Below are 25,232 nucleotides of genomic sequence, written 5' to 3' on the forward strand. Positions count from 1 at the left end.
TTCAACGGCAGTTCAATGGACTTTCTTTGGTTATGCCTATGTCGTGTTTTCAAATCGTTTAGATTATAAACACTTTTGACTGAAGTTATAGTTTACTTATCTACTAATACGATACTTATACTTAATTTAATTACTATGTACAATTTATAGCAAAATAACTTAATCTAGTAAAATAATCTACCTATTCTACACCAAGAATCAAGACATCAGTGAATTTCGCAATGATTGGGAGTAGAAACAGACCCAGGGTAAGAGGGGGAGTAAGCGTAAAATGGAAAATAACAGATTTAAAGTAAATTAGTAAAATAAACTTATTTCTGCAATCCCTTTTCAATATTAAATTCGTGTCTATGGCAACAAATGTTGCTCTCTGACCTTTCAACTAAAAGGGGAAATTACACACTAGTGCCTTGATCCTCGGCGTGAACCTATGGCAAGAATCATATAGCTGCGATATCTGTAGCTCACACCCGCGCAACTTTAGGCTTGGGGGGCGGTTCGCAGCACCGAGGCCCGATGCACTCCTTCGCGCAGGGGTTGGCGCACGACTCATTCGCCAACTGTATTAGTGCTTTCTTCTCCTCGTCTGTGCCTGAAAATGTATAATAATAAATAATTTCATGGAAATACAAGCTTACTCGTTATCTTGCAGCATGAAAGTTATACCCTTTCTCTTATACTCGTACCTTACAAGTAATCTCCATTCAATTAAAAATAATGTTGTATGACGTATGACTTACCGACAAGTTGGGTCAGCATGAACTCTGGCTGTAGCGTGACCAGACCGATGCCGTGGCGTTTGAACACGTCGCACACGAGTGCTGACGTCTTCAGATAGTCCTGAAAACAAAACAAACCAAACATAATTATCTACTGTCTTTAAAATGCCTACATTTATGGAATTGTCTGCGTAATTTGACGACCGGTCTGGCCTAGCGCGTAGTGACCCTGCCTGCTACGCCGCGGTACCGGGTTCAAATCCCGGTAAGGGCATTATTCCTGATTCCCACAGATATTTGTTCCTGAGTCATGGATGTTTTCTATGTATATAAGTATTTGTATATTATATATATCGTTGTCTGAGTACCTGCAACAGAAGCCTTCATGAGCTTACCGTGGGACTCGGAGTCAATCTGTGTAAGAATGTCCTATAATATTTAATAATATTTTAATTTTGTACCTATTTAAGTACCTACATGTGTAGGTGTTACCTGTAATTTACTGGAAACACCACCAATAGCGGAGATTGAGGGTTGTATTATTAATATGAATGTTCTCAAGCAATAATAGACCTAAACACTGTTTAATAACGATAATGAGAAATTTTGCCAGGTTGGTGGTCTTCATAAGGCGTAAAAATTGCATTCGTTTCGGTTTGAGGCGAGTCAATTCACAACTCTGTTCAATTATCCGTAATACACGTGAAATAATGAGATCTTTGCACGCTTAATTTTGGACACTAAAGAATTTTTGTTTTGCATTACAATTTTTTACGCTATTGAAGTGTTGAAGGCTGAGGGGGCTCAAATAATTGTATACGCGACATTATTACAAATTTGGTACGGCTTAATGTCGAGAAGACACGAGAGAAAATTATACCTACTTATTTCATATCAATGTATCAAGTATTGGAAGCAGGTATGAAAATTGATTTTCACCGCAAAATATTGAGATTGAGCAAAGTAATTTCTACACCCGTGAAGGCATAAATAACGCGTTATTCTGTAGACCTGAGCTATTTAAGAAAAGCGTTGAAAATCAATTTGCAGCATATTCCGTTCGAATTAGATTAGAGGCCTCATTACCAACACTGCGATTTATCGTAAAGCGCTCTTGCATTCGAATGTAACGATACCAGGGGCGGCTCACTCCGCGTTTTTTCCGTACATTTCGACGGCCACGAGTTCGCGGCCCATAAAGTTTGACAATAGAATAGAACTCAATGTCGCGTGCAGTCCGTTGACAGGTTGTTGCGAGTGAGCCTTCTGACTTGTCCTTTTAGGGTTTGACTAGAAGACAAAAGTATAGGCACTAATGAGTATTATAGTGTATAGCGCCATCTCCCGGTCAATTTGCTAATTTGCGCGACCTGGTTTTTAGGGATAATTCTTTATAATGTTAACCGATTTAAACAGTTTTTACTTTATTGGACAGAAGATGGTTTACGTAACATCTCGTATTAATTTTAAGTACGATATACATCCGCAAGGGTGGGTAAATTGAAAGTAAAAATCTGAAAAGTTTTTTGTGAATTAAAAAAAAAGTATTCAAAATTCAAACACGATTATATTTTTCCTGTAATATATAGCATAAAACCAATGTTTACTAAAATTTTCATAATTTTTCGTTGGTAAACTTCGGAGATAAGGGGGGGGGGGAACGGTATTTTTTTTTACATTTTCCTTCAAAATTCTTTTTTTTTCCACAACAAAAAAATTATAAAAAATAGTTTATTTACGTTAAATTTGAGCTCTTTCCAACGATACCCCACTTGATTCAAGATTCAACCTACCAACCAACAACTCAACCAACAACAATTCAACTTGACCTAGTAACTTGAAATTTACAGTTTGCCCCCCTTTCATTTTGGCCATTTTCTACAATTAAAATTAATATATTTAAAAAAATTATACTTTCTATTTGTAGAGGTTTACAATGTTCACAACTATTCCAAATTTCAAGTTGATAGCATTAGTAGTTCTCGAGATATTTAGGAATGTGACAGACGGACAGACAGACGGACAGAGTCGCACCATAAGGGTTCCTGTTGTACCTTTTTGGTACGGAACCCTAAAAATGGAAAAAAATATTTTATTAGGGTACCCCCCCTACATGTAAAGGGGTCACTATCGAATGTACCTTATCGCTAAACGACCATTTCAGTTAGATGACATAAAAGTTAAATATACGGTCAGCATAGAGTCAATTCAACCGCGACGACATAAAAGTATAATACACACTCAGCAAAGCGTCAATTTAGCTGAATGACTAAGAATTAGAATGGACAAGTAGTTAAACGTCTGGAAATATAAATAGCCCTTATGATTAGAATATCCAATAAGCCGAAAGTGATACAAGTTGATTGACATGAACACAGAACGAGTTAGTAGCATAACGTCATGAAATGTCTGAAGTAAAATAATTAGTATACGTGTGAATTAGAATTTGTTTGTCATATTTAATTATGAAGACGTCACACAATCCAGACGTTTTGCTTCATGGGTATTTTGCGTTGCAAATGTTTTGCTACCAGACCATTTAGCGTTAATGTCAATTAAGCCATAAAGATATTCGAAGATAAAGAGGTTTTGCTGCTAGCTCATTTTAAATTGTAACATTATGAGTTCCAGACGTTTTGCTAAATAGGCATTTAGCATTCATGTCTATGTGGTCACAACGACATAATACAATCCAGACGTTTCAGCTACATTGTCGTTTAGCGATATGGTAAAAATGATACGGACCCATGTAAAGTGGGGACTGATAATTTTTTTTCATTCCAACCCCAACGAGGGTTTACCAAAATTGTTTTTTGATAATATTAATATTTCCGGAAATAATCGCTCCTAAAGGAAAAAAAAGTGCGTCCCCCCCTCTAACTTTTGAACCATAAGTTTAAAAAATATGAAAAAAATCACAAAAGTAGAACTTTGTAAAGACTTTCTAGGAAAATTATTTTGAACTTGATAGGTTCAGTAGTTTTTGAGAAAAATATGGAAAAATTCGGAACCCTACACTGAGCGTGGCCCGACACGCTCTTGGCCGGTTTTTTATATTCTGTGACGATACCTAAAGAGGTAGATGTACCATACCTCCGTGGAGGAGTAGGCGACGTGCGCGGTGGCCACCACGTGGTCGCGGTGCAGCTGCCACACGTGCAGCTCGTGGATGGCGAGCACGCCTGGGACGCGCAGCGCCGCCGCCTTCAGCTCGCACGCGCCCAGACCCTCGGGCACGGTTTGCAACAGGATCATGCCCGCTGAACGCACTAAAATAACAAGGAACATTTTGCACTGGTTCAAACTGTCACGATTGTTGCACATCATAATAACTTTAAAACTAACTACCTCCTTTAATTTAGCTATGCGCGATTAATTAAGTCCCGATTTTAGAAGGTATTCGTCATTGCAAAACTGATGAAAACAAATTTATCTCAATAAATCTGCTAAAACTGTGTGAGTAATGGGATGGATACGATCGTGTGTAAAACACTATAATACCTAATTACTATAAATTACGTAGATTAGGTACTTAGACGCCTAGATTATTGGCAACGTGCGTGAAGGGTTTTTTACTTGTATATTTTCACCAAATAAACGTTTTCTATTCTATAAGGTGCGACATTGATTGGCATGCTTATTAAGTACACTTAATCTTATGGAATGTCAAAGTAACGGCGGCCATTGGAATAAATTGTCTCAATAAACTTTAAAACAGAGATGTCTACAAAACGAGGGTAGCAAGCACCAGTCGCGCATCTAGCGAATAGTATATAGGTACAACCACTTATGTCTTACTGAAAGGATAGTTGAAGCAAACAAGCACGATGGCGGCGATAGCAGAGAGTGCGGGGTCAACGATGCCGGCCGCATGACCCTCCCACTCCAGCGTGAGCCCTGCGCTCATCACGAACAAACTGCCTGCAAAATTACATGATTAGATGGGAAGACTAGGTGTTGTGAGGCAGGCATTCGTCTCGCTGACGCTAATTTATGTACTATCAGCTGCAAAAGTGCATGGCGAATTAATCAATGAATTCATTCATAATTTCTCCATGCACTTTTGCAGCTGATAGTACTTATCTAACGAAAAAGTAGGTACATTAGTACAGTCGCCAGATGTTTCTGATCACCACCGAGGTAAGGTTAAGACGCTTGTTTCTTAGAGAAATTAATAGTATTTGAACTAAAGAACCTTCCCTTAAAGTTAACGGAATTCAATAAAAACAGGGTGTATAATGTTTGCAAAGCTCTTATTAGCCAATAGTATTGCTGACTTTAAATGTAGGTATAAATGGCAAATGTATGACCGACTTTGATGTATGTCACAAATTGAATACAATTATTAATATCAAAAGTATCGGTACTTACTAGCGATGTCAGTGGGCGCATGCGCGAGGACCGGCTCACCGACGCCCTGCTTCAGCACCACGCCGCCGCTCTCCGTCATGCTCAGGCGCCGGCTGTAGCTCAACTCGCGACCTGGGCCAAACGTACTTTATTCAAATTCTCATCTCCGACGACAATAGCTCATGTCAGTTAATCTCTTCGGAGTTATGACGCAGTTATGACCTCCGAGGTAATATGCAAAAAAATTAACCCTTTAACGGACAAGACTCAAAAAAATCGTGAATTCCAGCCTCATCGCCATCCTGTAGTCCTAAAAATTATATGTGCAAGAAAAAAATACAAAAAGATAAAAAGATTACGGGTGGTCTCATTTGGAACCAGTAACCTGTAAAGGGTTTAAGGTCGAATCGATAACCTCCCCCTTTTTTGGGGTTGGTTATCTTATGTGCACAGCAGTCTTGTCACTAGAAAAAGGTGGGAAATTAAAAAAAAAAGTAGGCTCGAATTTCACTCTCTGTGTGTGATGAGTCGGGTAAATTTCCGTATTGCTACCGTTTCCGTATCTATAATACTTATTTGTTTTTATGGAAGATTTCTCGGGACAATATATACATACATACGTCACACCATACCTCAGTAGGTATAAATAACCAAACCAGTTCCATTAATCTAAAAATATATTTGTTGGACATATACCTACCTATTAATAGGCTAATTAGGCACAAAAATAATAACGCGATCAAAGTCTAAAATTTGTTTTGATACCTATGGGCCAAGGCCAATATATTAAGTAAATATCAAATTAATGACGTGCGAAGGTTTACCTAATGTCCAACACAGCAGATAGGTACCTAATTACTTTTTTCTACTCGTCGACTTTAATCTGTCAATTAGGACACCACAGGCTAAACTATGTGTTAACTTTTCAGTGTTGGATACTCTATGGCAGTTCCGACTCAACTATAATATCTCATTATAGTTGACTTTAGTTAACTGTAATAATTTCAAAAATAGAACTTCATACAATTTCTATACTAATTTGCGATACCTGGCAAATTATCCTGCATCTGAAACACATTTTTTTTTTAATCTATTGCGTTATCGACCAATCAGACACGGTTATTATAAACAATTGGTTGCTAGGTAATTCGATGTTGATACAGCGGTGAACGACGCTATTAACATTAATTTTAACTTGAATGATGACATTTTTCGTCCATTGATGATGAAAATGATGACTCATAGAAAAAGTAGGTATTGTATATAATTAAGCTTTTCACTCTCGTACCGTACTATTAGGCCATTCAGCAAGCTTCGTGGCCTAAACATGGTACGCGACTGAAAAGCTTTGTATTATATCACGATTGTATAAAATACTATTTCATCACATTTGCTGTTTAAAGGTCTCATTGCGTCTACGTGTACTGAAGAATAATGTACTATTTTATTCCCAAGGGAGTAATGGATTTAGTTTTAAAAATTAATACAATCCGTACAAAATTTCAGGCAAAGGATGTTTCAATCAGCCAAGGATTTTTTCTCTGTGTTTTCCTCTCAAAAGTGATGAAAAACATTGTGTGTAACTCAGGAGGTAAGGATTTTGTAAACTCGTGTCTATAACTCTCTCCAGCCTGCGGCTGTCGCGAGTTTTAACACTCGTTGACAAAATTCCCCTTACTTCCCTTGTTGCACAATATACTAATGTTTTTCAATATACCTACTTGTATTAGGTATTTTGATAGCAGTGTTAGTCTAGCCTATATATATTCGACGAATGATCATTGGTCTTTGGGATGGTCTTTGGTTTGGTTTAACCGTGTGGTGACGGGTTAAGAATTTCACCACCCCCTTTCTTTCCGTGGGAGTCGTACAAGTCGACTGTGAGGTCTGTAGGATACCTATGGGTAGGTGAGAAGCTAGCAACCTGTCACTGCAATGTCACAATTTCGATTTCTTTCAAGCCCTTTTTGCCAAGAGTGGCTGTTGGCGACTAGCTGGTGCGCGACCTCTTTAATAGTTTAAAATTATGTCACTTTCAAAAACTGTTCTCATGTTATGAAATATGATTGATTTGTCTTCAGTCTGCCTTCTGTCACGAAAGTATAAATAAGCTTATGTTTGTTTACCAATATCAATAATTAAAATTAGTGCTTTTATTACGTGTTTTCATTATTGTACGTTAGTAATTACAATCCACAACCCCGCTAGCTATCAGTGGCACTGAAACTCGAGTAGTTCATGTGCTCTGCCTACCCCTTTATGGGATACAGGCGTGATTATATATATGTATGGATGATCTTTGACTAAACCATTAGCCATAATAGCCATCTCTTTACTCTTCAACTACCACTTATAGGTAGTAATAGTTGTACAATGAACAAACATTTGAGCTGCTCTCGAGACAACGCTTATCATTGTTGGCAAGTGACAAGATATCGGCATCAGACTTATCTCCAGCGTAAGTCAATAATCCGTCGGTGTTGGTATTACTCCGATAACCGTCAATATTATCCAATATTATTAGTCCATATGACCTTAATATTGCTCGTTACTCTATAGGTACAGACGGACTTACCAATATTAAAATATTAGGTACTTATACTGTAGACCCCACGTTGATGCAAAACAGATTGGGGAATTTAAAACATCTTTGAAATTCTTTTCGGACATGCAGATTCTCCCACGGATTCTCTTTGCCATGCCATAGGTAGTTATCAAAACAGTAATCCGAGATCAACCGGTACTTTGGGTTGGGTTAACGTGAAAAGTAATGCTGGAAAACTCACCGGCAAGTAGCATGTAGTTCAGTGCATGTAGTAGCAGCCCTATAACAGCAGTTGCAACGATGACACGCGGAAACCTATGTAAAATACATTATTTTGTAAATAAAACATCATACTAATGTTTTTATCTTATGTCAGTAGCCCACGAGAAAGTGCATGCAACAAAAATGTCGTTCTAGTGAACAACGGACGGACGGTCTCACATTAATTTAACTATATAAAATCATAATAAATAATAAGACATTTGATGCCGATCCCGATTTCATGAAGGCCCGGCAGATCGTGAATTTCATATGCATATCGTTTAATGCCAAAATCATGGTATTCGCGTTGGCTAATATGTATATGTAATGGTGACACGCATCGCGGGGCCCCAATGGCTTCATTGCCCTTGGGGTATTTGAAGCAACTTGAAAATAACGAATCTATACTGCACTAACCAAAGTGCCTATCTATTGGTTTGATGACTTTGATGTGACTATCGTCAAAAACTTACACAGGAACTTTACGATCTGTCGGATTTTCCGTTCGGTCAACGACCTACACGATAAGCAATTCGTGAACGTACCTCGGGGGCTGCACGTGCGAGGAGTGCACGCCGAGCTGCAGCGCGTTGACGACGAGCGCGAACGCAAAAGACGCGAACAGCACGTGCACGGACAGCCGGCCCACCACCTCGATGCGCGCCCAGCCGAATGTGTTGCGCAGCTTACCCTCGCGCCCGGCGTTCTCGTCCGCGCGGGAGAACTGGCAAAGAAGTCAACGTTAGTTTCACTACACCGTGCTGTGTCAGCTGTGTGGTGGCAGAAAATAATACATAATACCACCCCATCTCGAACCGTGGCAAACTAAGTTTTGGTGTATTTCTTGTTCTTAATCAATAAATAATGCAAATGAGCAAGGCTCACCCGTATCCTTAGCGAGGTCTTGACTCGCGAGACCAGGCCCCTGTTTCAAAAAGGCTACAATTGTCAGTGACATATGTCCAGCGACAATTGTCGATGACAGGTGACAAATTACAATTTTATAAAATATTTTCTATAGAATTGCTTACAAACATGACAGGCATTTTGCTACAATTGTATGTATTACAATTATGTTGTGAAACAATAATTATTATTTCTAGGCGACATATTTGTAGAATTGTCGGTGAATCTCGACAGGAGGATTAAGATGTGTCGAATTGTGTGACAATTGTAGTAATTTGTGGTTGACATACGCGTTGTTCAAAATGGCTGCCCATGCGAGTAGTATAGTGACACTATTAGTGAATGATAGTGACAGTAATTCCTACCTACTTAGGTTTTCGTACTTAGTTAGGAGTTCCTGTTACTTCGCCGTCGATATAAGTTTCAATAATGCTATGTAAATATGAAATTAAATTTGTAGCAAACTACGGATATCTCAATTTATTTTTATCATTGTACCATCGGCAGCAATGTTAGTACCTTATTACAAGGGCATAAAGCCTACCGATGATTAGTTAAGAGTGTTGCTGTTAGTAAACGCTATTGGCCCCTTCGTAACATTATTAGTACTTAGGTATATTTTTGAGATTTCTCTGCGTTATATGTATTATTATACTAAATTGTGTTTTTAATCTTATGTATCATAAAAAATACTACATACCTATGTACCTAAATAGCTATCATTAATATTATTTTGAACAAATACCCTCAAATTAATTTGAGCGTTTTTAAATGAACAAGTTACCTTCGTATTTAGGTACACCGAATTCCAAATTCAAATATTTTTAGTTTAGTTAAGCATTTTAACTATTAGTTTAGAATAGTTTTAATTTGTTTTACTTGTTATTTGTATATTTTTATTGTAGTAATGGTCAATGTTTTTACTTTTTCTTCTTTTATTCACGTTTATAAGAAATAAATTTTATATATCTTAACAATTAATAATTCAAACTTATTAAATACTTAGTATAGTGCTAAGTTAGGTATATGTCTTAGATATTTCTATTTCTTTGCCATACACCCGTTTCAATCAAACGCTGAGCTATTCCTTTATATTTAAGTATTAACTTTCATTGCGGATGTTAGTTTGTTATCAAATTTATCAAATAACACGAATTTGCGGTCGGAAATCAATTTTAAGATAGTCATCTTTCTTTTTATATCCATACTGCAATATTGTTTTTGAAACAAAATACTAACACATAACCAATGCCTATTTGATACACATAAATAATGTTACCGAAGAAAATTATATAATGGTGGGAGAGGATTTAGGTAATGAATAGTTTTAATAAGTTTTATCGAAGTTAACAAAGGCATTTATATTTATAGTCAGCCAATAAACATAAAAATATCCATTAAATAAATTTACTTATTGCCATTTGAGTCAACTACTATTAAAAATTTGATACATTTATCCCTATGGTTAGTCGTGACAATTGTATTCTACAATTGTCGCACCTGTCAGCGTGGTGAAACCAATAATTCTACATATGTAATATTTTGTGACAATTGTCGCACCTGTCACCTATATGAAATTGGGGCCTGGGCACTCCGCTACCACAAAAAGTTTCACCATACATACACAGCTGATGAAGGGTATTCAGAACCGTTCAAGAGCACAGTTATGTTTAGTGCAGGGTTCCGTAATACCCATCCGTCTTAAAATAGATTTTTTCATGAACGGCTAAAACAATCATACTTAGTCATGTTTCCTTGACAGTATTATTTAATTTATTTACCTATTGAATAAAGCGTTGTCATCACGATTTGTTTCATGTTTTTGTGCCTATGGCTCTAACGTTACAGAAGGAAGATTCTCTTCGGTAGAGGGGAGGGGGAATTTTTTTCAAAGCTATTTTTGTTGTTGAAAACTTCTATGTGTTTTAAAAGGCCTATCCAGCGATACGGCACACTATGTTTAAGATCAGAGAGAATAACGCTTTTTAAAGCGTACTTCGCTGTACACGTGCGGCCTGTGGGCGGACGCAGAAGGCGTACAATGCTTCCGCGTCCAGTATAATAACGCGTTATTTTTGTCGGGAATGTTTTGTTTCCACACCAACTTGCGCGCCGCTATGGTGCGTGCTCTTGTCTTGGCAAATTGCTGCCTACTGCCCGTACATAGCGATAACAGGCATGTACGGACTGGGGTCGGTTAATATTTTTTGATGTAAATATAAAGTAAATTGTTTTCATTTAATAACGGAAAATGCGCTTGTCGGAAAATTCGGCCAAATATTTTGCAAGATTTACAAACTTGCGCATAGAAGTTCCGTGTCTACCTAGTACCTACGTATGTTGTCCCAACTGCGTACCTTCAACGCACTGACCAGGGCCAATCGGGCGCTTGGATTGAAACAATGGCTTATTCAATACTTTCTGCTTTGTTACTTAATATGAACAATTATGTCACACCGTTATGCCATTTTTGATTATTGTGGATATTTTAAACCATATAACGAATACTCATTAACTTATTACACGGGAGTTAAGTGCGTTCTTAACTTGGCTAACGATAAAAAAGTACCTAAATATGAAGAATTCTAAAGTACCTGAGTTATCAGCACGAGTAAGTATTATAAAATTGCGCGTGAAATAGAATTGTAAATGTCAAACATTTAAACATATTAGGTACAGTAATTTATAGCGATAGGCGTTAGACAAGCTTTGTATGCATTCACTTTTTAATTTAATTTAAATCTAATCGAGTAATCGCTATAAATGTTTGTTATCTTGTATGTCTCTTTCGCTTGAATGCCTCAAGGTATTTTGTTTGCATCTGCGATAGAGAAGTAGATAAGTAGGTATTGAAAACGGCATTAGGGAATGTAATTATGGCAATAAAATGTTAAATGCTAATGCAGTTTTGTAATAGGTACTTAATTCCATTTTTTGCATACTATTTAAAACATAATGGTTCAGAAGAGTCAACAGACGAATCTTATAAGAACTTGATGACCGACGTGGGTGAGTTGTGGACAGCCGTCCGCTGGATCGGCAAATACGTACCTTGTAGGTGATGAGCCCCACGAGGCGGCACAGCGCGTGGCAGGTGTCGACCACCAGCGTGGGCGAGTTGGTCACGTGCGAGGCGCAACCCTACAGACACGTACCTTGTAGGCGATGAGCGTGGTGATGACGCCCACGAGGTGGCACAGCGCGTGGCAGGTGTCGACCACTAGCGTGGGCGAGTTGGTCACGTGCGAGGCGCAACCCTACAGACACCTACCTTGTAGGCGATGAGCGTGGTGATGAGCCCCACGAGGCGGCACAGCGCGTGGCAGGTGTCGACCACCAGCGTGGGCGAGTTGGTCACGTGCGAGGCGCAACCCTACAGACACGTACCTTGTAGGCGATGAGCGTGGTGATGAGCCCCACGAGGCGGCACAGCGCGTGGCAGGTGTCGACCACCAGCGTGGGCGAGTTGGTCACGTGCGAGGCGCAACCCTACAGACACGTACCTTGTAGGCGATGAGCGTGGTGATGAGCCCACGAGGCGGCACAGCGCGTGGCAGGTGTCGACCACCAGCGTGGGCGAGTTGGTCACGTGCGAGGCGCAACCCTACAGACACGTACCTTGTAGGCGATGAGCGTGGTGATGAGCCCCACGAGGCGGCACAGCGCGTGGCAGGTGTCGACCACCAGCGTGGGCGAGTGGTCACGTGGAGGCGCAACCCTACAGACACGTACCAGGCGATAGCGTAGCGCGTGGCGCGAGTTGGTCACGTGCGAGGCGCAACCCTACATACACGTACCTTGTAGGCGATGAGCGTGGTGATGACGCCCACGAGGTGGCACAGCGCGTGGCAGGTGTCGACCACTAGCGTGGGCGAGTTGGTCACGTGCGAGGCGCAACCCTACAGACACGTACCTTGTAGGCGATGAGCGTGGTGATGAGCCCCACGAGGCGGCACAGCGCGTGGCAGGTGTCGACCACCAGTGTGGGCGAGTTGGTCACGTGCGAGGCGCAACCCTACAGACACGTACCTTGTAGGCGATGAGCGTGGTGATGACGCCCACGAGGTGGCACAGCGCGTGGCAGGTGTCGACCACTAGCGTGGGCGAGTTGGTCACGTGCGAGGCGCAACCCTACAGACACGTACCTTGTAGGCGATGAGCGTGGTGATGAGCCCCACGAGGCGGCACAGCGCGTGGCAGGTGTCGACCACCAGCGTGGGCGAGTTGGTCACGTGCGAGGCGCAACCCTACAGACACGTACCTTGTAGGCGATGAGCGTGGTGATGAGCCCCACGAGGCGGCACAGCGCGTGGCAGGTGTCGACCACCAGCGTGGGCGAGTTGGTCACGTGCGAGGCGCAACCCTACAGACACGTACCTTGTAGGCGATGAGCGTGGTGATGACGCCCACGAGGTGGCACAGCGCGTGGCAGGTGTCGACCACTAGCGTGGGCGAGTTGGTCACGTGCGAGGCGCAACCCTACATACACGTACCTTGTAGGCGATGAGCGTGGTGATGACGCCCACGAGGTGGCACAGCGCGTGGCAGGTGTCGACCACTAGCGTGGGCGAGTTGGTCACGTGCGAGGCGCAACCCTACAGACACGTACCTTGTAGGCGATGAGCGTGGTGATGAGCCCCACGAGGCGGCACAGCGCGTGGCAGGTGTCGACCACCAGCGTGGGCGAGTTGGTCACGTGCGAGGCGCAACCCTACAGAAACGTACCTTGTAGGCGATGAGCGTGGTGATGAGCCCCACGAGGCGGCACAGCGCGTGGCAGGTGTCGACCACCAGCGTGGGCGAGTTGGTCACGTGCGAGGCGAACAGCCGCCCGCTGAAGCCGGCCGTGGCCAGCAACAGCGCGAGCAGCGACCGTGGCGGCGGTAGCCGTTGTAGCCATTCTTTCATCGCCATTGTACTGAAGTGAAGTTGTTAATTTTCTGTGAAAGAGAATAATCGTTAAGTCTCTGCATAGTTTCGTTATATTGTAAGTAAGTATATTAAAATTTGACTTAGTAATATCGGTGACTATCAAACTACGAGTACCCATATTATGTTATGATCATACTACTTAAGTACTTAAATTCTGTTCGTATTCTCCTCAAGATGTCACGATGGTGGAAAATGATTCATAAAATATATCAAATGGCCTCTTCAAGACCTCAAACATCATCAAATGATCATTATATCATACAACACGTACAGAATTAGATACTTTTGCTTTATACCTAATAGATTAATTACATAAATGTCATAAAATGGAGGCAAGCGTCTTTTATGAATGTTTGAAATAGTAAATCGTAAAAATGGAAATAAATAGAAATCTTATGAGTCTTATGACACAAGCTCAAGTGAGTAATATTTATTTTATAAAAAGACCCATCCATACTAATATTATAAATGTTAAAGTGTGTGTGTCTGTTTGTTTGTCCGTCGGCAAAACGGAGCGACGAATTGACGTGATATTTTAAGTGGAGAAAGTTGAAGGGATGGAGAGTGACACAGGCTACTTTTTGTCTCTTTTTAACCAACCTCACACTTCCCTAAAAATGGGGGGGGGGGGGGTAAATTTTTATATGAAGCATTCCACAATTTTCGAATTTATCGCGAGCACAGCCGCGGGCAAAAGCTAGGTTTACAATATTTCATCAATAAGTAATACCAATTATTGTCTTAAAGTTCCGATATTATTTATATCAAGAAGTTAATTTATTAAGTTCTGACAAAACTCCAAATGAAGATAGAAACACACAAGAGCATGGGAAAGTGCAAATACAGCATGTATTGAACTTGACAACGTTAAATGTTCTATTGAAATTGTGGGTCAAAGCGACATCGAAACCGGTTAAAAGTAGAGTGCTTATAAGTCAAATCTATCGGTAGTGCACGCTGTTCCAGTTATCAACGAAAGTTGGTCTGGTTATGGCACTGCTAACGGTTATTTGCCATAAAAAGCGGGAGAGGCGGCGCCGACGGTGAGACTGGATCAGTAAAATAGCCAGGCTAAGCTAACTTCATATTTGATAGTACAGGGAGTGTGAGCCATACCGAAGTGATAGTACCTACTCATGATTTCTTAGGCAAATTTTATATAAATTTGGCGTTTATGATAACATTTTATACTCTATGCTATCTTCCTATCAATGAGACTCACTGCTGTAACATCAGTAACATGGTATGGCCTGACTTAGGGCTCGATTCGAACTTTAAGAAACGTCAAATTTAAGTTGTGCGGAAAATAGGAAATTCGAAACGAGTGGCGATAAATGAAAAGACGACCGAAGGGAGAAGAATAGACACACCTACATATAGGTAGTTAATCAGAAAGAAATGAAGCAATGTAAGCATTGAACCGGATTCTAATCCTGTAAACAAAATGACTAGACAGTAGACAACTAACCATAGTAGGAAGAAGGGCAACAACATGCGTCATTAGATCCTATTTAACAAATGACAAACAAATTTTGAATACATTACATTAGATTAGATGTTATTTGCCCGTCTCCAAAATAAACCATAAAACTTGTTAAGTATTAAATTATGGGCTTATTTGTGTTATTCTATATTTTATTACATACTTAATTATTATTTTGCCTCGCCGCGCCGAGTCATCATCGTGAAATCAACACGCTCTAAATTGAATTCGAGAAAAATCAATATAATTTGGACTTTGGATGTTTTCTTCGCGCTTCGTCAGCACTGCAAAATAATTATAATCCAGAATCCCAATGACGGCCTGATTCGAACTGTAATATATTAAATCTGTCTAATACGTTAAATATTAGATCTCGCTAATATATGAATCGGATATGTCAGTGTCAAAAAGTGATAACACTGTAAACTGTCACGGCATCATATCGCAGTGGTATCTTACTCAACTCAAATCTTAGAAGCATTTCTCGAATGCTGCAGTACGGCAATAATGTTAGCTAAGGTAAGGCGCTCTCAGATAAGGGATTCCAATTGGGTCTAATCGGTTAGTTGTGAATTGTGAAGTTTATTGGTACTGTCTAATGGTACTTGATATAGTCTAACGAAATAATCAATCAATAACTACATGTCATATATTTTTTATTAAAACCCAAGGAAGACGGTGAGATTAAATAATGGGCTGCCTCCGGCAATTGTGCTCGACCTCTGACCGTGTGTTCCTATCGCTTGTTCAGGGGAGGCGAGTCAAACGCTCAGTAAGCAAGTGTACTGTTACCATGGCTCCATGACTCCGGAATCCGAAATACACATGGATAGTTTTTGTTTTTTATAAACCCATACAAAAATGAATGTATTGCGCGAAAGAGGATTTGAGAAACAAAGAAATGCGTGTGGAGATGACGAAAGAAAAAGGAGAATCGAAAAGGAAGACAAATTGTACCGCCCCCACATAAAGTGGGATAACGGAATATTAGATTAGGCATAGCTGGGCACCGTTAATCAAATAGTTAACTTCGTTAATCGTTAATCCGTTACTTAAAAAGTTAACTTCGTTAATCGTTAAAGCGATACATGTCGGTAGATTTAACGGAAGTTAAAGTTAATCGATAATTCGTTAACACGTCATAAAAATAGGACTGCACTGTAGGTATTATGTATTTGTATTTACTTAGTATCCACCAAAAACCATTAAAACCTGTGACGCCAATCGGTAAAAAACCGAAATGTAATAATTACGGTCTCTTCGGGCTTTTACCGCCATTGGTTGGCTAAATCCTTGGTTTTACTTCGGATTGGTAATTATTGGGTCATTCATGCGGTCGCGATCGTAGTGCGTCGGTTCTTCAGATTGAGATTTGAGACGACAATTCGATGCTGTGGGCCACGATAACTTGGTAGAGTAATCTTAGGCCCGCCGGACTCGATGCGTCGGTTGCGCGATTTGTCTGTCATGCCTAATGATTGCACTCTATTCCCAGGTTAGTGATCGATCTAGCACGTCTAATAGATTTAGAAGATCTCGAATAAGTGATCCAAAGTCGCCAATTGGTCTTTAGACTGTTTATAACCGACGGATATATCTGCTGCTCTGTACCGTGGTATTCGCGACGCAGCGAGCCGCTTGGGGTGCTGGATTAACGATTAACGGACTCGATGAAATTTAACGGAAGTTAACGAATCCGTTAACATTTTTTAAAGTTAACTTAAAAGTTAATCCGTTAACCGAAATGTTAACTTCGTTAATTAACGATTAACGGATTAACGAGTTAATGCCCAGCTATGAGATTAGGTGTAAAAGGGATAAGGATAAGGGGATAGGAAGAAGAAGAGAGTTTTTCAAGGCAGGATAGCACGCTAGATACCTTGCTAAAGCTAGAACCTCTTACTTTTATCGCTTGGACCCATGCTATTGCTACGAGCTAGTCTAGCTTACTAGCCTGGAAATAATCTGGTTTTGTATGCTTGCTTGTTAACACTTGATAGTTGTTTTGCTAGTTCGGGCATAATCGCCACTAATTGGTTCGCTTGAACAGCTTACGGTTGGATAGCGATTGGAACATCACAAATAAAACGCACGTCCAATACGTCCATTCATTAAGATTGTTTTATTTTGATGCATTTTATGAATGAAATATTTTTTCTCATCACCTATTCAGAAAAGGGCATTCACTTTCCCGATAGGAGATATCAATTGGTACTTTTCTTTTGTAGAGCACATTTTTAGGGTTCCGTACCTCAAAAAGGAAAAACGGAACCCTTATAGGATCACTCGTGCGTCTGTCTGTCCGTCGTTACAGCCAATTTTCTCCGGAACTACTGAACCGATTAACTTGAAACTTGGCACGCATATGCAAACCTGTGACCCAAAGACGGACATGTAATCTAAATTAAGAAAATTTAATTATAGGGGCCACTTTTGGGGGTAAAAGTGAAAATTAAAAATCAAAGTTTCTAGAACTATATTGTGTCACATATCAAATGGAAGAGGTTTTTATAAGTACAGTGGAAACTGGATAAGTGGAATCGCAAGGGACCGGCTGTTTAGTTTCGCTTATCCAGGTTTTCCATTTATCCAGTTTTCCACTTAACCAGGTTCAAATAAAACGTTTTCTCACTTATAGAGGCTCTCGCTTATAGAGGTTGTCGGTGCTAGTAATGTCGCTTATAGAGGTCAAATGAATATGTATATTTTATTTAATATGCATGTAGATATAAATAAACAAAACATAGGTTTGTGACCCTGACTTCAAAAAGCAATACTGTAAATAACCTACAATACTGTTATACAAAACAATATTTTTCCTGTTTTGAAGTAACTTATACACAAAATCACTCCTAATATTTATTGGGTTGGTAAGAAAGTAATGAGCGAATCATAACCAATATTGTAATTTTTATTTAATTTATTATTTTAATCATTTATCAAAAATATAACGGCCTTCGTTATCTACTACTTATCTCCATCGTTCTGGTAAAGAATGAATAGCATCGGCGAAGAAGTTCTTAGGTTTAGATTCAAAAAACTCAGCTATGTACTGTCGTAGATGGGCTTGATCATCGAACTTTTTTTCATTCAAGGCATTGCTTAGCGATCTGAACAATGCGTAATCCGTAGGTGCCAAGTCTGGAGAGTACGGTGGATGAGGTATCACTTTCCAACCTAGCTCCAATAGCTTTAGCCGAGTCACTTTTGCAATGTGTGGGCGAGCATTGTCGTGTAAGAGAAAAACTTTAGCATGCTGTGGACGATTCTGACAGATTTTTTGGTTTAAATTTTCAAGCTGATTACAGTATACTGATGCGGTAACAGTCATTCCACTTGGTAGGAGTTCCTAGTGAATAATACCATGAATATCCCACCAAACGGACAGCATAACTTTTTTCGGGTGAGGCTCTGTTTTTGGTGCCTCTATTCCTTTTTCGTTTGGAGCTAGCCACTGACGTTTGCGTGTGTGATTTATATATAAGACCCATTTTTCATCTCCAGTGATAAGATGGTTCAACCAGTTGAATGTGCGGCGAAAAGACAGAAGTTGTATGCAGATATCGGCACGGCGGTTTAGTTGATCATCAAGTTCGTGCGGTATCCGAACACTGTATTTGTAGTTTTTTCCCAACTCGTGTAAATGTGTTTCTATGGTGACATGAGAGCAGCCTAACTCGGTAGCAAGAGTACGACTCGTTAGCCTCGGATCTCCTTCAATTAAGGTTTTTAATTTGGCTACATCAATCTTCACCGGTCGACCAGACTTAGGTTGATCTGATAATGAAAAGTCGCCACTACGAAACCGCTGGAACCATCGTTTCGCCGTGGCCTCAGACACAACTTCAGGAGCAACACGCTGACATATATTACGCACTGCTTCGGCGGCTGAATGGCCAGACTGAAATTCATATAGTAAGCAATGCCTTACATGCACTTTTAATTCGTCCATTTTCTTCCTTATATTAGCTCGGCGACAGCTAGTGAATGACTGACGAGAAACTGTGCGACTCGCCCTTTATATACTTTCGATCATAGAAGATTCTAGAACTCTCTCAAAAATTTTATGTGGAATTCAATCGATCGCTCATTACTTTCTTACCAACCCAATATTTATGCAAACGAAACCAGTATGGTTAAATAAATCAATACAGAGTGTAACAAAAATGGTGGTGATCCGTTTAAGGGCGACTCAGTATCGTATTCTTATCCGCGCGAATCGGTCGAATCTCCATACAAAGATAAAAAAAATTTTTGCGAAAAATAATGTTTATCCTACTTTTTCCTGATGAGAATACGATACTGAATACGCCCTTAAACGGATCACCACCATTTTTGTTACACCCTGTATACCGATTGTACTTTAATGAAAAAATCCGATTTTTTTTAATTTATCCCGAAGAGATAAATACTTGATTGTGTGCTTAGGCATTGCTTATCTAACAGCACGGCACCGCACCGCAGATAAAACTAAACTGAACGATGTGTAATCTCATACAAAATATATAGTTTAAACACAAACCATAATGTTAACGAAATAAACTACCCTCCTTGTGGTGGTTTATTAAAAATACAAATTTTATAACGCCAAGCTTTTCCACTCATAGAGGTTTCGGAGACGACTGCTTCCAGTTGCAGAGGTAAAAATAAGAAATTTACGAAAAAATGGATTCCGCTTATAGAGGTCCCAAAATTCCTCTTATAGAGGTAATTCGGTCCTGAGGGACTGGGACCGAGAATTTGGGTCCACTTAAAGAGGTTTTCCACTTACCCAGGTTCCACTTATCCAGTTTCCACTGTATTTCAAAAATATTTTTTTTAATAACTTTTAGTAAGGTAAATTTCAAGTTATTTAAGAAAATAGGCAAAGAATGACCATTCCCCCCTTATCTCCGAAACTACTATGCGTAAAATTGTCAAAAAAATACACGAGATAGTTTTCAATCTATGTATAGATTACAGGAAAACCTATTAGAAATCTACAGTAAAGCGTAAGTCGGACTTAAAACAAAAAACTCAAATTACGAAATTCACTCACTGCCGCTGCAAGGAGTTACCAAATCTCTTGAAATTGTGTGAGCGCGTTTGAATATTACATATAAACTCATTTCTGTTTCGTTTTGTTCAAAATATTGATTATTCGCAAAAATGACTTAAGTTCCTACTAAAAAGGAGGCGCTTAAGCCCTTCTTGTAGTGTACGGAACCCTTACAACGCGAGTAGAACTCGCACTTGGCCGGTTTTTTCTTTCCGCCTACTAATATTTTTAGAAAGTAGTATATGATAATTTCACAAATTTCCTTATAGATGGCGTGAAAAGCAATATGTGTCACATAGCGGCAAAATTATTTTCACTATGGGTGTTCGACTGACTACCAAAGTCCCAGAATCCCAAAAGTCCCAAAATGTCGTCTACGTTGTAGCTCGTCAACATCTTCTAGGCTCAAGAACCCATTATAATGTAAATTGTTTCGCTTCTTTTTCTAGTTTCAAAGTGCCCTACGTTAATGACAAAAATATGTAATTTTAATTTGATCTTGTCTCTTGTGAGTAATGATTGCTTTATTATTCTGCAATAAAATTTAGCCACCGCTGTAACGGTGACAGACGGTGTGGTGCAACCGACCCTTAATCTCTAATGGTGGACGAATCGTCATGCTCCATTTATTGTAATGTCATGTTTTGCATTAGCAGAAGCGCTGGTAGCCTAGCGGTAAGAGCGTGCGACTTTCAATCCGGAGGTCGCGAGTTCGAACCCCGGCTCGTACCAATGAGTTTTTCGGAACTTATGTGCGAAATGTCATTTGATATTTGCCAGTCGCTTTTCGGTGAAGGAAAACATCGTGAGGAAACCGGACTAATTCCAGTAAGGCCTAGTAGGTTACCCTTTGGGTTGAAAGGTCAGATGGCAATCGCTTTCGTAAAACTAGTGCCTGCGCCAAATCTTGGGATTAGTTGTCAAAGCGGACCCCAGGCTCCCATGAGCCGCGGCAAATGCCGGGATAACGCAAGGAGGATGATGATGTTTTGCATTAGCAGACAGAGTCATGGAAACTGTGAACTTTTTTTTTTTTTTTTTTTTAGTTTATTCAGAAACCAAACAGTCACATAAACACATTACATATTGCCAATACAAAAATGTACTGCAAAAAAAGAAAAACAATAGCAAAAGACCTGGAGGTTCATAATTGTAAACCAAATAAAGTTCACTAAATGAATATATGAGAAAACAACATAACGTAACGTAATACAAGAAAATTAAACTGCATACAACATAAACATAAACCTAAAGTAATTATGTTATTAAAACAACTTACGTTTAACAATAGTTTTTAGAATAGCCCACGAATTTTGGACTTAAAGTCTTATAAAAAGTTACTCAGTACTCTCAGTAGTATTAGGTATATTTTAAATCTAGGTAATCGTTCATTTTGAACGAATATAATTATTACAAAAGTAACTTTCTGATCACTCCAAGTTTAAACCGCTGATTCAATTTACAGCAGTTTCTTCAAACAAAAATGTTTGTTTTCACTGCTTTTTCCATACTTACTTTATCTGAAGTTATTAAACTTAATACGAGTATATTAAATATGAATTACACCGTTAGATGGAATTCGATTGGTATGGAGATAGTGTGAATCCAGTGTACGTAGCCTATACACCGTGTTTTTAGGGTTCCGTAGTCAACTAGGAACCCTTATAGTTTCGCCATGTCTGTCTGTCCGTCCGTCCGCGGATAATCTCAGTGACCGTTAGCACTAGAAAGCTGAAATTTAGTACCAATATGTATATCAAGCACGCCGACAAAGTGGTAAAATAAAAAGTGAAAAAAATGTTTTGTTAGGGTACCCCCCCTACATGTAAAGTGGGGACTGATTTTTTTTTTCATTCCAACCCCAACGTGTGATATATTGTTGGGTAGGTATTTAAAAATGAATAAGGGTTTACTAAAATCGTTTTTTGATAATATTAATATTTTCGGAAATAATCGCTCCTAAAGGAAAAAAAGTGTGTCCCCTCCCCTCTAACTTTTGAACCATATGTTTAAAAAATATGAAAAAATCACAAAAGTAGAACTTTATAAAGAAATTCTAGGAAAATTGTTTTCAACTTGATAGGTTTAGTAGTTTTTGAGAAAAATATGGAACCCTACACTGAGCAGGGCCCGACACGCTATTAGCCGGTTTTTTGTTTTCCGTTAAATTCGACACGTCATTAGGTTTATTATCAGGAACCGGCCTGTATATCATTTTTAGTTAAATTCCCAAAACAACATTTTCATACATAATAAATGAATTTATTAGTGTGAGAGACCCTTAAGAATAACATTCAAGTTAGTGTCAAGTGATTGACGGCACATGTCAAAACAAATAACATTAGAAATTGGTAAAGGCTGTCACACACGTGTTCAGTAATTATTATCTTATTTTTTAATAACTCGATAACCGTAAGAGTTAAGACACTAGTTTCTTAGATAAATTAATTGCATTTGATCTAAACAACCTTCCTTTAAAGTTAACGGAATTCAGTAAAAACACGGTGTATATAATTAAATCATTATTCTATGTCTGTAAACTAAGTCGTGAAAAAAATTAAAGTCAAATTCAGAGATAATATGAAAAAAGTAGAGTTAAATTAAAAAAATAAAGACTGTCTCTACATCTGAAATTGAATGACGTGATATGAGTCCCGAGAGAGTCGAGAGAGGTCGTATTAAACTCTTCTCGCTCTCGCTGGCATCTATTTTTACCCGACAAGCGAAAAAAGGAGGGTAATGTTTTTGAGTAGGTATTAGATATTTATATATTGAGCTCAAATAGGTCGCGAGCTCTATATTCCCGGGCTACTTGGGCAGGAAGAGTGAAGTACGAAGGGTACTTAATGTTTTTGGAGTGCGTAGTCTACATGTGTATTTTACTACTTATTTTAACTTTGGATATATAAGTAAAACCAAGTTTATGAAATAGGTAACACAAAAAAAATATATATATGTAAGTTTGATATACACACGCATGCATATCTCTCGTACTTGTAGCACTGTGATTTGGCGCGAACGACCTGGGGCCCGTTTCTCGAAAGGTACAAGCCTTGTATTACAAGTGCGCGAACTGTCAAATCGTATGGGTTGTCATGGAAACACACTTGTAATACAAGGCTTGTACCTTTCGAGAAACGGGCCCCTGGGGATCGATTTTTGAATTTCGAGCGCTCGAATTCGCCGTTCGAAAGTCTGTGGAAAACGACGTAATGCTATTTTTGAAAAACTAGTAATTTTGAAACTAGTGGTAATGACCACTCGTTTTCGATTTTGTTAGTTAGTAGAATTTAAATCGCTAGCAGTGGAGATATTATTGAACGAATTTCACGAAATCGAATGGCACGGATCAAAAAATCGGCCCCCTGTTCGAGTACGAGATGTGATGATAAAATGACATCAATTTTTTTGTTGGAATCAGCCTCTCCGAGTGTTTGCTAACAGCAGTGTCCGTGAAGGTAGGAAGGTAGGTATGTTGACGAATGACGAATTATTAACAATATCATAATTATATGAAAACTTTACAAAGAAAACATTTTTGTTTTAGTGCAGAATAATTTCAGGTAAAAAGTGTAAGTGATAACTTGCATAAATAAAAGGTCAATGTCCGAATAATGCTTATCAGAAAATTACTACGCAATCTAATAAGTACCTGTGTATTTAAGTATATATGTTATGGACCAAGTGATTAATAAGGGCATTATGTATAATGCCCGGGCATTATGAATAATGCCTAGCCATATTGGGCAAAGTGATTAATCATTGTCTAGACGCCATTTTTTATCACATTGCCCTGTCATTATGATAATGCTACGTGACCATTGGGCAATAAAAACCGTATATTATTAGATTATTACCTATAATATTTTTTAAACTCGATTGTTATGGTGACAGATGTCGGTGTTATTTCAATACCAAGCAAAGAATTAATGAATTAAGGAAGACAAGGCGAACATATACATATTTGATCTAGATCAATTCGCCTAGCACTTCTGCAGCTCACTAATAAAAATGTAACATTCCTAGCCGTCACTTTTAAAAACCAATAAATGCGTTCTTCTTCAGGTAAACACCTCTAAGTAAACGCATCTAATTAATTTATATATTAATTATTTTTAAGGGCGTAAGGGTTCGCATGGCTGTTCTACTCATAAGTCACAAAGGATGGTGAATCGACCGTCACGGTATTTTACGAAGACTGTACAGCTGTTTTGCTAATATGAATTAATCAACTGCAACAGTGTTCGAGCGGGAATATAAACAATGTCACAATGGCATTGTATAAGTAAACAACGGTGTGTTTTATATTTTCTTTTCGTGGCAGATAATGATATATTGAGTGAGAGAAATTAGAAAGGTTAGGAGAAAATGTAGTCAGAGATTGCTTCGGCTGGGTGCACGCAGCGGCGGCGCCGCCGCATGGATAGGTCACGCTGCGATTTCATGTTGTCAAACAAAAATAAACACTGCGTACATTTAGGCGTCAAATTAAACTATTTGTAACCTTCTTGAGAGAAAGCTAAGTTTATTTTCAGTTAACACAACATCGATCGTCGTATGAAATGTAAATTGATGCTTTGTTTTGGGAATTTTAAGAACGCATTCACTTTTCATGATTATTGTAACTGACAAAAAGGTACGTTATTATTGTTATTAAAGGAAATAAGATTACGATTTCTGACATAGGTAAGTCACCTGTAAATTTGATATAAACATAATTTAGGTACTTACATAAACAACGCGTACTTTGCTTCTGTTCAACCGCACAAGTCAAAGTAAAAGCAATCCTTGTCACAACACCGCAGTTTACAAAACAATCGCCGGTAATGGTATCAGATGTATAATATTTGTGAGGGAGACTGGCTGGCGAGGCGGCTCTTGCGCCGGAGGGTACCGCGGCACTGTCGCGTGCGCGCGCGCCGTCGCCTTATCGACGATACCCGATAACATGATGTCCAGCCAGTGTTAGCGAAATCCGCCAATGTTCACGAGGCACTC

At 39.2% G+C, this 25,232-nt stretch overlaps 1 protein-coding gene across 1 annotated transcript; it reads right to left on the reverse strand.

The window, feature by feature from the left end:
• Positions 1 to 286: 286 nt before the first annotated feature.
• On the reverse strand, positions 287 to 25,232 carry LOC125228512 (zinc transporter 1). Its single transcript, XM_048133105.1, has 9 exons — positions 24,966 to 25,232; positions 13,507 to 13,721; positions 8,421 to 8,599; positions 7,856 to 7,929; positions 5,091 to 5,201; positions 4,518 to 4,640; positions 3,813 to 3,988; positions 741 to 840; positions 287 to 592 (listed from the first exon to the last, which is right to left on the reverse strand). Exons 2-9 carry the CDS (start codon positions 13,693 to 13,695, stop codon positions 465 to 467), a joined length of 1,080 nt encoding a protein of 359 aa, XP_047989062.1. The 5' UTR covers positions 13,696 to 13,721; positions 24,966 to 25,232; the 3' UTR covers positions 287 to 464.

The sequence above is a fragment of the Leguminivora glycinivorella genome, chromosome 8 (genome assembly GCF_023078275.1).
Source record: "Leguminivora glycinivorella isolate SPB_JAAS2020 chromosome 8, LegGlyc_1.1, whole genome shotgun sequence".
In the NCBI taxonomy this organism is placed as follows: Eukaryota; Metazoa; Arthropoda; class Insecta; order Lepidoptera; family Tortricidae; genus Leguminivora; species Leguminivora glycinivorella.

What these genes read in the sequence shown, in the direction of transcription:
- LOC125228512 (XM_048133105.1), bottom strand. Translation starts at nt 13,695, where the DNA reads ATGGCGATGAAAGAATGGCTACAACGGCTACCGCCGCCACGGTCGCTG. An exon ending in TCGCACGTGCAGCCCCCGAG is followed by an intron (nt 7,930 to 8,420) that starts GTACGTTCACGA and finishes TATTTTACATAG; the next exon opens with GTTTCCGCGTGTCATCGTTG. An exon ending in GAACTACATGCTACTTGCCG is followed by an intron (nt 5,202 to 7,855) that starts GTGAGTTTTCCA and finishes CGTTTGGCCCAG; the next exon opens with GTCGCGAGTTGAGCTACAGC.